The sequence below is a fragment of the Colletotrichum jinshuiense genome, chromosome 1 (genome assembly GCF_051148585.1).
Source record: "Colletotrichum jinshuiense chromosome 1, complete sequence".
Classification (NCBI taxonomy): Eukaryota; Fungi; Ascomycota; class Sordariomycetes; order Glomerellales; family Glomerellaceae; genus Colletotrichum; species Colletotrichum jinshuiense.
Window position 1 is genome coordinate 537,402 of NC_139302.1, and position 15,705 is coordinate 553,106.

General features: G+C 51.0%; 3 protein-coding genes across 3 annotated transcripts; all 3 read right to left on the bottom strand.

The window, feature by feature from the left end:
- Positions 1-230: 230 nt before the first annotated feature.
- EsH8_I_000140 (intradiol ring-cleavage dioxygenase) lies at positions 231-2,045 on the bottom strand (the record flags this gene model as incomplete). The annotated part of the gene is made up of 3 exons (XM_083267553.1): positions 231-1,273; positions 1,334-1,628; positions 2,028-2,045. The coding sequence occupies 3 exons, from the start codon at positions 2,043-2,045 to the stop codon at positions 231-233; spliced, it is 1,356 nt and encodes a 451-aa protein (XP_083117991.1).
- A 3,298-nt stretch (positions 2,046-5,343) lies between these two features.
- EsH8_I_000141 (uncharacterized protein) lies at positions 5,344-12,193 on the bottom strand (the record flags this gene model as incomplete). Its single annotated transcript, XM_083267554.1, has 5 exons — positions 5,344-6,720; positions 6,783-9,572; positions 9,633-9,717; positions 10,856-11,740; positions 11,988-12,193. 5 exons carry the CDS (start codon positions 12,191-12,193, stop codon positions 5,344-5,346), a joined length of 5,343 nt encoding a protein of 1,780 aa, XP_083117992.1.
- Positions 12,194-13,347: 1,154 nt separating this feature from the next.
- On the bottom strand, positions 13,348-15,370 carry EsH8_I_000142 (trichothecene efflux pump; the record flags this gene model as incomplete). Its single annotated transcript, XM_083267555.1, has 7 exons — positions 13,348-13,986; positions 14,037-14,123; positions 14,174-14,415; positions 14,468-14,635; positions 14,687-15,019; positions 15,071-15,152; positions 15,206-15,370. The coding sequence occupies 7 exons, from the start codon at positions 15,368-15,370 to the stop codon at positions 13,348-13,350; spliced, it is 1,716 nt and encodes a 571-aa protein (XP_083117993.1).
- Between the last annotated feature and the right edge of the window lie 335 nt (positions 15,371-15,705).

The following is a 15,705-nucleotide window of genomic DNA, read 5'->3' on the forward strand; positions in this document are numbered from 1 at the left end:
CGGATCCAGGACATTAGCGATGGTTTCAAATCAATGAAGTGCTTTCAAATACCAGCAAATGAAAATGGTTTGTTTTGGGGGATATATAACTAAACAACAACGCCGATTCTATATGCTATTTGAGAAAATCCAATGCCATGAGTAAACCTCAATGTACAACTTGCTATGCAACACCTTTGCAATTCCAAGATCCGATCGATCAAACTTTGCTTAAGCACCTGGTAAAGCGCTTAGCAAGGGGCGGAGTCGGCAGAGCTAGAGCCGGAGGGGCTGGGGCTGGAGCCGGAGCCGGAGCCGGAACCAGGGCGGGAAGAGCCAGAGCCGGAGCCAGGGCGGGAAGAGCCGGAGCCGGAGCCAGGGCGGGAGGAGCCAGAGCCGGAGCCAGGGGCGGGGGCAGAGGCAGAGGCGGAGGCAGCGGAGGAGACAGAGGTGGAAGTAGAGGCAGCGGCAGAGGTGGAGGTGGAGGCAACGGTGGCGGCAGCCTCGGAGGCAATGTCAGAGACGGCAGCAGAGCCAGAGGGGACGGCAGAGCCAGCGGCGCCACCGGGTCCAGAGCCGGAGGGAGCGGTGCCGTTAGGGGGGGAGCCACCGCCGCCACCGCCACCGCCACCGGAAGCAGAGTTAGCAACACCACCCTCGGCGTAGTGGAAAGCGGCAGGGGTGACGCTGTTGGACTGGGTGCTGTTGATGCCGAAAGCCATCCAGGCGAAGAGACCGTCAGTGATGCTGTCGCCGAGCAGGGTGTACTCCATGACGGGGTCGACGCCATCGGTGGCGGTCTCCTCGCTCAGAATGCTGTCGTCGGAGTTGAGAGTGACCTCCTGGGTGTTGGTGTTGTAGGGGGCGAAAGCCTCAACAGCGGTGATGAGGTCCTGGTCGAAGAAGGTCTGGCCGACGTGGCTGGAGGTGATGACGTTACCGAGGGTGTTGTTGGTGTAGAGGGTGGCGTTGTAGTGAACCATCAAGTGGATGTGGGTGGCACGGGAAGTGTAGTGACCGGGGAAGATGGACTCGAACTGGGCGACACCATCCTCGTCGGTGGGCTGGATGCCGCGGAGCCAGGTGTTGTCGATGTTGGTCTCGTCGGAGGAGTCACCGTTTCCGCTGGCAACGATGCCACTGTACACTCCGGTGCTGTTGCAGTGCCACATCTCGAGGTAGACGTTGGGGACGGGCTCGCAGGTGTCAACGTCAATGACCTGGTAGTCAAGGACGATATCGACACCCTCCTGCTCCTCGATGATGTTGCGGCGGACATACTCGCCGGAGACGTCTGTGATGAAGTATTAGCATATGGTGCAAGATGAAATTCTTGGTGTCGATGCGAACTCACAGTAAGGGCCCTGGGTGACCTCGGGGGTCAGGACGCAAGAGTTGTTGCCGGAGAACAGGGTGGTGGCATCGGTGTTCAGGGTGTAGCCAAGCTCGGTCTGGTTGTGGGAGGTGGCGAGAACGGAGGCGGCATCACGCTTGATGTTACGCTTCTGGCGGGCCTTGTCGACCTGGGCGGCGCGGCGAGCAATGCTCAACGTGAAGGAAATGTCAACATGGGAAATCCAGAAAGAATTCTGGGGGCTTGCGTCGTTTCTACGAAACCCACAGTCGGTGTAGCCCGGGTGCAGCCCGATCTAAAAAGATGCGGGTCACCGTTGTAAGAGATTGGACAAGTCAAATGTCAAGATCAAAACAGTCAGCTTACTTGTTTCGTCCGATAATTGGCAAAGGTAAGGTATCTGGCGTAACAAGAAACTCAGCCTCGGTCATAGAGGCCCTCCCCGTCGGTGGGTAACATGCGTACGTACTGATGGAGCTTCTTATCGAGTGAGCCCCAAATGACGGTCCATTCCGCTGTTGCATTACACCGATATCCTGGACAAGAGGTGATCTGGAGATAGAACCTCGCCACGAGCACCCAATGAGCCGAATGGCAATGTCAGCTGTTCTAGTGGTGCGTCATCCGAACAGGGAACGACTATCGGCCAGTTTCCCCTCCATGTAGCTTAGGATTGCCGTCAAATGAAGTCTACTTGAACCGTCAGCGTCATGCGTCATCTACCTGGCTGTCGATTGGCTCCTGGATGATTGAGTGTAGAAAAGAAATCCCACCGGTAAGGCATCTCTTACGCCACGGATTGATCCGGCCTAGACCGCTAGAAGTCCTCCCACATGGAGACACGGAACGCGCAATCGCCATCCCTAATTCCGTGAAAGTGTTACAGCAAATTCACTAGTTTCATTCGCGGACACATTCTGTAATTGCCCATACCCATTTGTTGCTATTATCAAAGAGCACGTGAGGTTGCTTTACCAATTCGAAAAATCTACCAACATCGACTTGAACCAAGGCTGCTGTGAATTCCCGGCTTCGTTGTCCTTGTTGCCGGCCGGTTGAGGCTCTGGTTGGAAATCGGGCACAGGCCGATAGCATCAGGGAAAGGAGGGGCAGTTGGCGCAGTGATTGGACAGGGCTGTTGGTTGTAATCTGTACAGCCCCCGGAAAAAGATACCATAAATCCATCCACAACCCTTGGGAATTAAAGTGGTGTCCAAGGGGCCAACGGGAAGTGGGATTAGTACGTACTCGGCCCTAAGCCACATCATGCACCTGGTCGATCCCAACCGACGGAATGTGATCGTTGACGCGTCGCGCTACCGGGGGCCCTATCCCAATCCTTCGCATTCTGCCGAACGACAACTCTCGCTTTCGTAATCCACGATCCGCCATGACGACTCGCAGGAGAGACGAATGCGGCCAGAGCCAATCTTTACACCTCGTCGAAGCACGATTGGAACGAAGCCGTGCGTCGAAACCGACAGAGATGCGGCCACTGCATGGAAGTCGAAATCTCCTAGTTTATTCAAGAATTGCTTTGCCCGCCCGCACTTGAATAAAGGCCGCTAATGCCCGCTTCAGATCACCGGCGCAGAATACGAAGAAGCCAAGCAGCTTATTTATACGACTCGAGAGAAGAGCCTTCGACGCCTTCATCAAAACAGACTAGGCGGTCATCCCGTGGTCATGGAAGATGACGAAAGCCTACGAGCATGTTCTGCCGGCGGCCGCCTCCTCAAAGAAATATTCGATCTCAGTATTGCGCCTTCGACAGTTCGCAATCGCGCCCCATATCAAATTTGATGATACTCAGAAGCACAAGACGACTTGGACAAAGGGCGAATTGACAAACATTGCATCTATCAAAAAGCAAAAAGGAAGGGAAAAAAATTAGAAGGCGTGCGGCCAGCAGATTTGGTTTGTTGCTGAGCAATCACTCATTTGCACAGTCGGTGAGGTCCCGAGAAGATCAAAATCTTCTCGACACTTTGATCCGCACAAATGCTCCATCCTCCTGGGGGATGAGATTGACCAATTCGCAGACAATTTCCCCACAGGGCTCCGCACTGCCATGAGCTTTCTTTTTGCCCGGCCACTTCCAATCTGTGATGGGCTAGAGCCCGGGCCTCCCAGGAGAATTACTACACAGCGAGGGGAACATGTAGCTGATTACCCCACATTCCGCCAAAGAAGCACGGTAGCTATCCCCAAGACGCAATATCGGCCAACCTTTCAGTTCCATCCGTCCTCTACCTCAGGTATGCCGTCAAATTGTGCCAAGCCTGCAAGAAGTAGCAGCCTGACCTGTTCGGTGTTACCGAGCGGATCCTCAAGACAGCATCCAACTGTGATGACAAGCCGTGAGACAGGTGCTCTGGGGCACGATATTTAACCTGACGGTTCTGGGCGGCCATAGCCGTCAAGGATATTGAGTCACGCGAACGCAAATTTCAGTTTCCGATAGGCTGCCAGTAGGTGCAAACTGCTGCCAGTACTCAATGCGGTTAGACGACTCCAAATTACGGCAAGGTTTCATATCACGAGCCTGTCCATGCTTGCGATGTACTTGCTGAACGGAGAGATTCTGGAGATTGCGATACCGAGGCGCCCTCAGCTTGAGCAGCGTCGAAGTTCTAAGGGACTAGAACAAGCTGGAGGAAGCTGCCCGCAGACCTGTCCATTCACAATATCAAGATTGAGCAAAGACCAGCGTCGCTAAAGAAAGTTTTACACTTGCCATTTTTGGGGAAGATAGAGCAGATCCCACTGTCGCTACGACCAAAGACTTGGACGCTTGCTACTCAGGTAAGCCTTGACAGTGGTCTTGCAGCGCCCAAGTTGGGATATTCTGACGGTCAAGCAAGCCAATAGCCCAAGTCCGTTTGCGACACCTTAGCATCCCGTGACTGTAGTCAATGATTGGGTACTACGGTCGTCATTATCCATGGCCCTTAAAACGGCAAAGCCCTTAGATGAATGGGCAGTGCCGCCGAACCAATTGTGTAAAACATCAATTCTGCAAGCAGACCACAGCACTCGCCGATTGTGGACTTGCGGAATTTGGGTCGAGTTGCAATACTCGACTTAAGATCTTGCCAACTGCAAGTGCAGTAGCCATTAATCCCAGGGGCGTAGAAGTTAGCCCCAAAAGACGGTATATCTTGAACTGAGGAATGCGTAGTGCGTAGGACTTTTGTGGGATGTGATCGTCTCGACTCTGGAGCAAGCACACTAAGAGACAAAAGCGCTACAGACTATTTATGACAAAACCCCTGGGGAACAGTTTGATCTACTGACCCTAGCATGTCTGCAAAATATCGCATCGTCAGGAATCAATATTATCACAATCTATTTCTCCCTTGGCCTGCATTTTTAGCTGGCTCTTGGTAGTGGTACCGTTCAACAGCTATTAGGCGCTTCGATGGAGAAACTTCTGCATGGTGTTAGGTAGTCGGCGTGTGCCGTACCGAGCGTACTCTCGACTGGTTTAAGGGGAGTAACCGCTCTCGATAAAATTCGATAGTTGGGATCTGTTGAATGGTACGTGATATACTGATCATGGTCTTGGCTTCAAACAAGTAGCTTCCCTTGGTGTAGTTGGTTCATCACGTTCGACTGTAATGGTTTATCCACAATAATCGAAAGGTCTCTAGTTCGATTCTGGAAGGGAAGAATTACACTTTTGCTTTTTCTTTCGTCGACCTACCGTTCAGCTCCAGTGACCTTCATTCAATGACCGAATTGTCAAACGCACATTCAGCTCGGGCTGTGAAGTTAAATTTTTTTCATACTTTATATAATGTTTATGTTGATGCTCTGTGATGAGCATGGATCCAAGTGGGCTGCTAACTCAAATATACAGGATAAAATTTGTGGGCCATTTTATTTTCAGTTGAAGAAAGCAAATGTCTACCGCTCATAAAATCAACTTCGATAGTTCAATATGGTTGTAATATTGACCGCAATGGTATGATAGTCGAGTTGAAGATCTTGCGACGGGTCGCCCGACACTACACAAGCCTATATCTAACCCGTGTGATCCAGGTAACAAACCAAATCAAAAAGAAATTGAAAATACACCAGCCGAGAAAGACTGCCCAGTCTCTCCAGCGATCCGAGTAAGAATAGTCGAGAGTATCAAGATAATTGTTTCCAGTGGTGTACTTGCAGTACGAGCAATCGTCGGTGCTGTTCGGGTTCACCAGGTAGCCGGCGCTGGTTGTGAGGAACTCGGCCGCGTACTCATAACAGGTGAGATCCGGCGGGGGGACGAAGTGCGCAAAGTCTTTGGGTGCGCAATTCACCTTGACAGCATTCATAGCGGTCGAGACAGTAGCTCCTAGGTAGTAACGCATGGGATCGACCCAGAAAAGCCATGGTCGGTAGAAGTCGTTCATGCCACTGTGCGGTTGAAGCATCCCTGAGAACATCATCAAGAGAACCCAGAAGAGGGAGTTTGCGTAGCCCGCCAATGTCCTGGTGCCAAAGAGAGAGCTCATGAGAAAACAGAACCCGATGCAAAACAGGGACAGGAGTAGGTACGAGAAATAGGTAAAACCCGCACTTGACGTTCCGTCCGTGAAGCCGACGGTCCAGTAATTACAGAGGAAAATGATGGTCCATAAGACTATGTTCCAAGGTATCTCGACGATGATGAGAGCCAGCAACAAGGCCTTGTAGTCATAGATTCCGTTTCGCTCGCGACCTTCGAAAATGGACCACCTATCAAACCAGATGTCTTGGTAGTCGGCCGCAATGATGGGAATGATCCAGGAGATGATGAGAATGGAGACGGCGCGATTTTGCAAAGAGATGACATCCGTCCCGGCTTGGAAAAAGGCAAACGAGATGACGATGGAGTAAAATATGGCCTTGGTGAATCGGCTGAGATTGTACTGGCCATGGCGCCAAACCGTCCTTGCATGACGGAGGGTGACGGCGTACATCTGCTTCCCAAGAGGCTGGGCATACGCGGTCTGCTGCGACGACCCTTCCGACGTGGTGAGAGATTCTGATTGCTGCTTCAGGGCCGTGATCCGCTGCCGTAGATTTTCCGCCTCGGGGGAGTCTCTCCAAGTTTGTACCCAATCACGCACCACCGGTTTTTGGTTGATAGCAGAGATGATAAACTCTGCTGGGTTTTCGTCGTCGTCCATGTTGTGCCCATATTTTCCAAAGTACTCAACCAGTTGCCTGGAGCCGTCTCCTGTCTCTCCAAAGTAGACTGTGTTGCCCCCGGAAGCGAGCAGGAGGACGTGGTCAAACATCTCAAAGATGACACCCGAGGGCTGGTGAATGGTACAGACAATGGGGATACCCTCGGCAGCAATGCGTCGCAGGAATGATACGATAGAATACGCAGCCTGGCTGTCAAGCCCGGATGTTGGCTATGGGTCCAAACAGTCAGCACGAATTTTCCATCCCTACGATGATTGCGATAGAAACATACCTCGTCTAGGAAGAGAAGTGCCGGAGGTCGGGCTGCCAGCTCAACGCCAATTGTGACACGTTTCCTCTCCTCAACGCTGAGTTTGCCATCGCCGGCCTCGCCGATTATTGCATTCGCAATTGGCTGCAATTCTAGCAGACGAATGATGTGCTCAACATACTCCATCTTCTCGCCAAGGGAAACGTGGGTAGGCTGCCGGAGGTACGCTGAAAACTGCAGCGCTTCCCTCACAGTTGAAAATGGCTCGTGAATATCTTGCTGCATGCAGAAGCCGCATGACCGAGCAAATCCTGGCGAGATGTCCCGCGAGTTCAGCTGCATGCTGCCTTCAACTTGACCTTGGCTCTTCCGCTGAGAAAGCACGTCGAGAAGTGTTGTCTTCCCGGCGCCCGACGCACCCATCAAGGCAGTGAGCTGACCGGCGCGAACATATCCGTTGACTCCATTGAGGAGATGCTTCGGCTTGCCGCCTTCACTTACGGTGTAATGGATGTCCTCGAAAGTGAAAAGAGTAGTTGCAGTATGGCTCTGCGGTGGCTCCTCGGCTGTGAGCGTGTTTCCTCCGTCCGACTCAGATGAAGGATCGGCTCTGACAACCCCGCCCTCTTCAGGGTCTGTTTGCTTCTCCAAATCCAATTCGTGATTCTTCGGAGTCACCTCGTCGCGCGAGACGTCCGAGATGGATTTGAAGACAGGGCCAGAAGCATTATTCCTGTTACGGGTCATGATTGTAAGCCCGATTGACGCGAGGATGGTATAGATGAACCACATTGCGATCATGATGCCAAAGTTACGCCACAAATGGTCGTACTCGTAGCCGTATATCTCTCGCAGGTATAATGAGCCGGAAGTTGTGGTCTCGCCGGGTGCAGCGCCGGGTAGAGGACACCCCTGATACGCGAGCTGCTGGAATGAAGGACCGGAGGGGACCAACTCTTCGGAGTTACAATGAAGCTGCAAGGTTTCAAACTCGTTGGCCATGAGAGCCTCCAGAGCATACGGGGACGGTGATATGCGGCGAATCCAGGAACCCCACCGTAGCATCGTGGGCCAGGTAGGACCGTAACCGGCCCAAGCAAGCGTGAGAGGTGTTCCGCAGCCGCTCATGAGCAATGCCAAACTGATATTGGGTGCCCAGGCTCCTAGCATACGAAACATTGCCGAGTAAGAGCAGTAGTAAACAAAGAGCGTTACCTCGAAGGTCCAGAACTGTGCAGCTGACTTGCCCAGCCCGACTAAGAAGTAGTACAGGCATGTAAAGATGATAGTCTGCAAGAAAGATGCCGGGATACCGCCAAGCGTTTCTGTCATGACATAAGAGACAGGATGGATCATACCCAGTTGACGTTGCTTGAGCAATATGTCACGGGCTTCCACAGTAGCTCCGACCTCGGTAAGAGCGTTGAGAAAGAAGTAAATGAGAGGGAAGAAGACAGCACAAGAGCGCACATAAGATCCGGTTGCCGTCGCAGGAGCATCGTAAAAAGCCGAACCGCAAAGCAACGCGTTGACTATACACAATACAAGGATGGTGATAAAAGAAAGACGATCGTTCCACTGCAGGCGAAAATATCGTTGCAGAGAAACCGTAATCTGCTTATGAAGGGAAGTTGGTATTGACTTGAAGATGCGGTATTTGGAGACCGTTCGTGAGACCTCCCGCTCAAAGGAAGCCGCAGCACTAGAACTTGCAACTGTGCTTTTATAGCGTGCAATGTCTTCCAAAAGCTCGGCATACACGTCGCTAGACTTGAATGCGGCGCTCAAAGAGTCTGGGTCAAGATATAGTGGACCAGTATAATCAGGCCTAATGCAACGTTCGTTAGGTAACGTAATGGCCGTGAGGAACTCGGGAGTAGTCTGTCGATGAAGGTGCTCGAATCCCAGGCTCTCAAAATATGGCTTAGCGCGCAATACTGGGCCGAAGAAGATCATGCGGCCCTGATACAGAAGGAGTACTTTGTCGAAGCAGCTCTGATACATGGCCTCCGAAGCTTGGTATACGCTGACGGCGTTGCACATTCCAACGTTTCTGGACAATTTTCTGAGCATGTATAGGAAGTTGAATGCTGATGAGCTATCCAAACCACGGATAGGGTTATCCCAGGAGACGATGGAGGGGTTTGCCGCCAAAACCTCAGCCAGCGAGACTCTCTTGCGCTCGCCGCCAGACACGCCGCGAACGAACGAATTGCCGACAATTGTCTCGTATGTGTGCCGAATCCCCAGAGACTGCAAGATGAGATCCATCATGTGGCCGGAGAAGTCCCTGTCTGACTGTTCGCTTTCGGCGGGCTTGCGCAATCGAAGGGCAAAGTCCATGGTGTCCTTGACTTTGAGGTGTGGGATGTGGGTGTCCTCTTCCCCGTTGTAGACAATTTCTGACCGAGAATTCACAGGCAAATCCCGAGACAGAATAGAAGCGTACTGCACATTGCCGTCGACTCGGTGGAACTCTTGGCGCTGATTGGCGATGACCTTCAACGTTGTCGAGCAGCCGGCTCCCGGATTGCCCAAGACAATCGCAGTCTCCCCGGGAAACAATACGCCTGTTACGTCTTGAATGATAACTTTCGGGACAACCCGCCGGTTTCCAGCAAATCCTTTGATCTTTTGGACGGGCCACATGACAAATTTGAGTAAGAGGTATGCAGCATCGTCGACCTGACGATGCGTGCGTGGCGCACCTGTCACGGTGACATCCTCGAATAGGACGCCAAGATCGCGTCCTTCCGTACGATAGAGAGGTAAATTTTCCGAATTGTTCTTTGGGAAGGCATTGTTTTGGCACTAGAAAAAGTCATGTTGTCAATTGGGTTGAATTTGATAGGGAAGCGGTCTCGAACTAACCTGCAGGGTCGTCATTGTTGCAGCGTCTGGATATAAAGCAGTGTTTCCAAGTTGGAGCTGGAAGTAGTACTGACGCAAAGCCGGACTAGAGAAAGCATTGCTCTCAATTCCATTAATAAAAGATCCAAATCGGCCGAGAAATGGTTGAATATGAAGCTTTGGTTTCGCGACGCGGATGTACCGAACCAACCCGGAATTGCCTCCCGCCCCTTTGACTTTCTTTTGTCATCTTTGCTTGGTAATTCTCGGGGCCCATCGAAGTCAATCGTGATCCACCAAGGCAGGATTTGACTCTCTAAAACTCCGTGGTATTCGGTTACGTTGAGCCGCATCTGTAATCTGTAGTACCCATCACGGCGTTCTGTTCCTTGTGGCTGCTGTCTCTCGGATCACGGAGTAACACAAGACTAGTGGTATCTGTCCGGCCCGCCCCACTACCACGGGGACCGCGAAAGGGGTGGGGCGGATTTATCTCATGACGTTGCAGTAAGATATGCCCACTATTAATCCAATCCATGGGCAGAAGCATGGAGTTTCTCCACATTCTAATTCCGCTCTCATAGAAGTACGGAGTACTGACTAGACATCCCGACAAGCATTTTTTTCTTAGTGGGCAAATATGAATCATCCCGCCATGTCAAAGTAAACCGCTTGAGAAAAAGAAATCCAGACCAAAATAATGGTAATATCTCTAGTTGGAAGCCAGAGGCAACGGTGGAGAAGCTGCACCACTGATTTATCTAGTTGAGCGCACGTTAAGACGAACGAGCGAGAGCTTCCTGTTCTTTCCGTCCGTAGCATTCTAGCGCCCTTAAATCCATTTAGGTAAACACATGTTGTTACGGGGCGCTGAGAATCGTGCACAATGCCACGGTTGCTATTATAAATGGCACTGATGAAATCTAGTTTTTTTCTAGACATACATACTACTACACAAGGTCCTAGAGCAGGTGATCCACGAAATTTCCGAATACAGCTCCGCTATCTGTCATTGGGGGAAGAAAGGACCATGCCCGAATGCTTTGAACTATTGGGTCTTGTTCCCCCGCAGACCCGGGATGATTCTCAGAAAGATCGGTGCTCGGGATGCTGCCGAGAGCATGTCAGCTTGAATTACAAACAGGAAAAAGCCAGCCCACCCACAAGGACTCTGTCAGTTATGTGGGCACGACTGATGCAAGTCCGAGACTTGAATGACGAGAAGGAGATAGAAAATTACATACTCAAGCCAAGGAAATTCTGATATGAACTCATTACTCATATCCGTCACAGCAAGACCTGCTGAAGAAACCAAAACTTTCTTCGCCATGCGCATAATATCAGTGCTAAGCGCTTTGCCGATGGTTGGCCCGAAATGTTTCATGCCTTCTAAACACTGAATGGCCTGCTCAACCGACGAGAAAGTGTCCTTGGCGTGGAGAGGTGTTGTTGCAGGGTCCAGGACCTCGTAGAGAAGAGCGACGCAAGCAGCGATGATATACACGGCCAGAGAGCCGTCTGAGCAGGCATCAGGTTGGCGCGTCGACAGGCTTATATGAGCAAGACGTATTACCCCCTTGGCGGATGATATCAAGGCATTGATGGAATCTTGCAACCGAATGGTCGCCGGAGCATTGAACTGGGCCTCCGAAACGGACGAAAAGAAGGTCCTGAACACCAAAGCCGGTCGGTGAATTAGCATAAGCAGTGTGTAATGGGTAATTCCAATGTGAAGGCGCTGGAACTCCTGCCAGTCTTTCCCAATCGGTGCCTCAATGTTCCGAAAGTCCAAATGAGGGGGCAACTCTTGACAAATAGACTCTAGAGCCGACTCGTAGCTGTTTTTGTTCGCCTCTGTTAGAAGATCTTTGGCATCGGACACCTTTTGAGCCGAATATATGCCAGACATGATACGGTCTGTGACCTGGCCCATCTTGGCCATGAGCCTCACGAAGCTCCAGTCGGTGATTAATCCACAAGGCGGAATATCCTCAATGTTTGTCAATGAGTTGCTTTTGTTCGGATCTTGTGGGTATGGCGTGTCGATGTCGCCATCCCTAAAGCTCGAAGGCCGGCCGACCATTAATGCGGTCGCCCGCTCCATGATGTATGTCACCCAGAACGCAAGTCTGTACTCATCCGCTTTGTCTTTATGGCAATCGACGACTACAGATCGGTTAGAGCCCAAGGCTATGCAAGTGCGCGATGCACAACCGACATAGAAGAATGTGTCGTTAGGCCGAAGGACATGTTGGGCGTAGTTGGCCTGAACAATCCCGAAATTGACGTGTCAGCGGAGAAAAGCCTGGGAGTTGCATAGGGGGATCATAAGTGGAAGAATTATTTGGTACCTTGAGGAGGAGAAGATGCACTAACTGGAGCGAAGGATCTCTCATGGCAGTGATTGGGATGTCCACGGCTTGTGAGAAGTGCTCTGCCAATCCCTCTGCAAGATCAAGGCCATCTTGACCCATGACTGGGCCAACGCGTGCACCAATGGCGAGCACTGTGAACAGTATTTCTTTCCTCCAAGGAGACGCAATGTTCGTTGGAAACTCCCAGAGGTGTCCCCACAGAGCCATGATCTCGGAATACGAAAGAATGGGCAATTGGGGATGCACTATCTTGAAATAATTGCGCAAGAATCTGTCTCCAACATGACGAGGAATAAAGGGACCCAAACTAGAAGGCGGAGAAGTGATTTGGGGAATGGAAAAATAGAAGCGCTCGAGGCCCCAAGCCCGGATACCTCTAGGCACCGGATGATCATCTTCACCCCTATCAGGCGCATTGGTTTGGCCATTCATCAGTTCATAAGCACGCTGGACGAAAGCTGGATGTGATGACGGGCCTAGGAAACAAAAACAAGGTGAAAGGTCAGAACCATTCTCTCCGGGGAAAACACATTCCCAGGCGTTATCCCACGTACCGTAAAATTGAAACGATGCTTCTGAGTTTGAAATGCCTACACCGGTTTGTAGTTGAGTATGCCATTGTTCTAATTGCGACTTGGGTAAGGGGCTTTCTACGGCATGCAGAGCTGTATTCGGCGGCGTCTTGGGACTCGAGAAATGGCGTTGTTCAGGGATGGCGCGGAAGTGAGGGCGTACGCGAGGGGGCCCGGAGCGATAGACGCAAGACGCTCGGTGATGGCAGCAGCTGGAACACGGCTGTGTTCCTTCACATCGTATCTTACGACGCCTGCAGCGTTCACACGCCCGGGCGACGCGTGTGATCGATGCAGTGCCTTGATCGCAATTCAATGCGCCCATGGAAGAGGAACCCAGTGATCTCGGAGATGCAGGGGCTTGAGGCTGGAAGCCGCTGGCTTGTTGAGGTTCCTGGAGGTTCATTGAGACTGAACGCTCTGTTCGTAACACAATATGATGCAATCGCTTGTTTTCATACAAACTAAGAAAGAGAAGAGAAGACAAACAAGACAAGCGGAAAACGACCAATTACAGAGTCAATGTCGGCCAAAGAGCAAATCTGGAGTCGCATTAGTAATCGAATTCGCACCAATAAATTCCCCACCACCGGTCGAATAGACTTAGTGTAAACCACATCCCGTTTTGAAATCATTTGACCCGAACCAATATAAACATGTTGGCTGAGTCGAGACATGAGCAGCTGGATAAGGTGATCGCGTATTAAGTCACGCAGTTGCCTCGCTCTGACACTCATATGTATATGTTTTATATCGCTACCGCTATTAACAAAAGAATACGTGCCATTTTTACTGCCGCATTCTCCGTTCGACTTTGTCCGTAAGATGCTTCTGTGCATCCTTGGAGAACAAACATCCGACGATTGCGATGGCCCCGAAGCCCAAACTTGCCAGATACACTGTCTCGAAAGCTTTCGTATACGCATTTGGCAGCACCTTGGTCACGGCAACCTTGACGGCACTGCTTAGGCCGGGGAAAGCCGCCAGCTTTCCAGCTTGCACCGCCTTTGCGAGCGCAGAGACTTGACTTTGTGGTAGACCGGCCGCGACCGCCGGACCGCTGATAGCCGCTGGTATTTCAGTGGCAAGTCGGTTAGATAGAATTGTCGTGTAGACAGCGACGGCGATAGAGCCGCCGGCGGAGCGGATGGACGCCAACAGTCCTGACGCAAGACCAATCTCTGAAGGCTTGCAGAACAGTGGCGCCAAAGCAAGAGATGCCAGTTCGATAAAACCGACGAAGAAAGGGCCCAGAATAGTGAGTGCGATCCCGGTATTCAGCGTTTCGGGGGTCAGAGATGCCAGTGCACTGACGAAGCCAACCATGGCGAATGTCGAAAATATGATCCAGTATCGAACGTTTCCTCCCCATCTGACAATCACCCCCGCACAAACTTGCCCGAGAGCTGTTGAACTTGCCACAGTAGTCTACCAAACGTTAATCACAGACAACACAAAAGACTCGAAAACGTGCTTACCGAGAGCCAACCGCCGTACGTTATATCCGTAGTATAGAGAGCCTGTACCTGTTGCGGCCACAGGAGTACGGCAGAGTAGTAGAACATCTTTCAATGTGTCAGCAAAAACATGTTTCCTGAGGGCAGTGAGACCTTACAGTAGCAACTGTTGCGCAGCACACAAGCGCCATGAAGCCACGGTTGGCAAAGAATTTGACAGGAATAGCAGGGTATTTGAGGTTGGCGAATGCCTCCCAACAGAAGAGCGCCACAAGCAGACCAACGCCGAGGACCAAGCTCGAAATAGTAGCTGATGAATCCCAAGGGAACATGGTTCCGCCCCAAGAAACACCCATTAAGAGAAGGGTGAGGCCAGCAGTCCAAAGGAAAATCCCAACATCTATATGGTGAGTCAGCGGCGGCCAAACGGGACTTTTAAAGATTGAACATACAGTCAAGCTCTTTCAGAAGTTGACGCTTAGTCTTTCGGTCGTGAAGAAGCTCGAAAGTTGGTGGGTGATAGAATAGATACAATAGTACTATAGCAAGACCAACAGCAATGATATTAATGTAGAAACACCACCTCCAGCTGAGGTTCGGGTTCTCAACAAACTTGCGGGCTATAACCGTGTTAGTTCTTACACACCAATAGGAAATAAACCATGAATTACCAATAGTAGGACCAAATGCTGATATCGGAGCATTTGTCAAGAAAATCAAAGACAACACCATTGGCCGGTGCTTGTTGGGAACCAGTTCGCCAACCGCTACGTTGAAACTCAACTGAACTGTCTCGCCCAAGCCGTACACCGCGGCGCCAACAATCAAAACGTTAACATTTGGGGCGGCAGCACAGATAATTATGCCGACAATGGCGACAATGTTGCCACCGATGAAGAACCAACGTCTGCCGAAGAGGTCTGAGAGACGGCCGAGGATAGTGTACGTGAATGATAACGAGAGTGTCCTAGCGATGTTGACCCAAGATATATACGGACTCGGACCTGAAAAGTTCAGCACGGAGTTAATAGGCTATAATGAACAAGTATTCTTACCAATATCAGCGTTAATGAAAACCAGGACGTTGGTTGGCAGGATCAAGAATATGTAGGCTGAAATTGCCGAGAGGCAAAAACCCTATTTTTGAGTCAGTTACTGACGACAATTCAGTGTTGAATTACTCAACGAACCGCCATGGCACCCAAAAAGCGAGGTGAATAGTAGTAGCCAGGAGGGAGGTCATCCCCAAGAGCTTCGGCCCGGATCGAAGAGGCGTCATCTTGGTCGATATCATGATACTTTTCCAGCGATAGTTGGTCAAATCCGCGCGGGGACTTGGTCTTGGAGATGTCCATGACGGATGATCGATATCTTGATGTACGAGTACCAGCTTGCGGTATGTCGGAGTTCGATCAAGGGTGTCGGGTAATGTGCCACATAAGATAGAGTATACAGCGTCGAGGCCGTGCTCAAGTGTTATGCAACCTTCAAGTTAGAAGCGCCATCGACGAACAAGGCTGATCTTATGGGATTGAACTTGTCAAGACGTTAAAATTGATTGAATGTCAGTAGTGAGATAAGCTCCAAGAAGTGCAGCCTTGGTTGGTCTCTGCGGCCTCTCCTAATCACTAATCAAGCCGACACCGTCCATGGTATATGTATGCAAGGAGACCCTCGGAAAACTCGAACC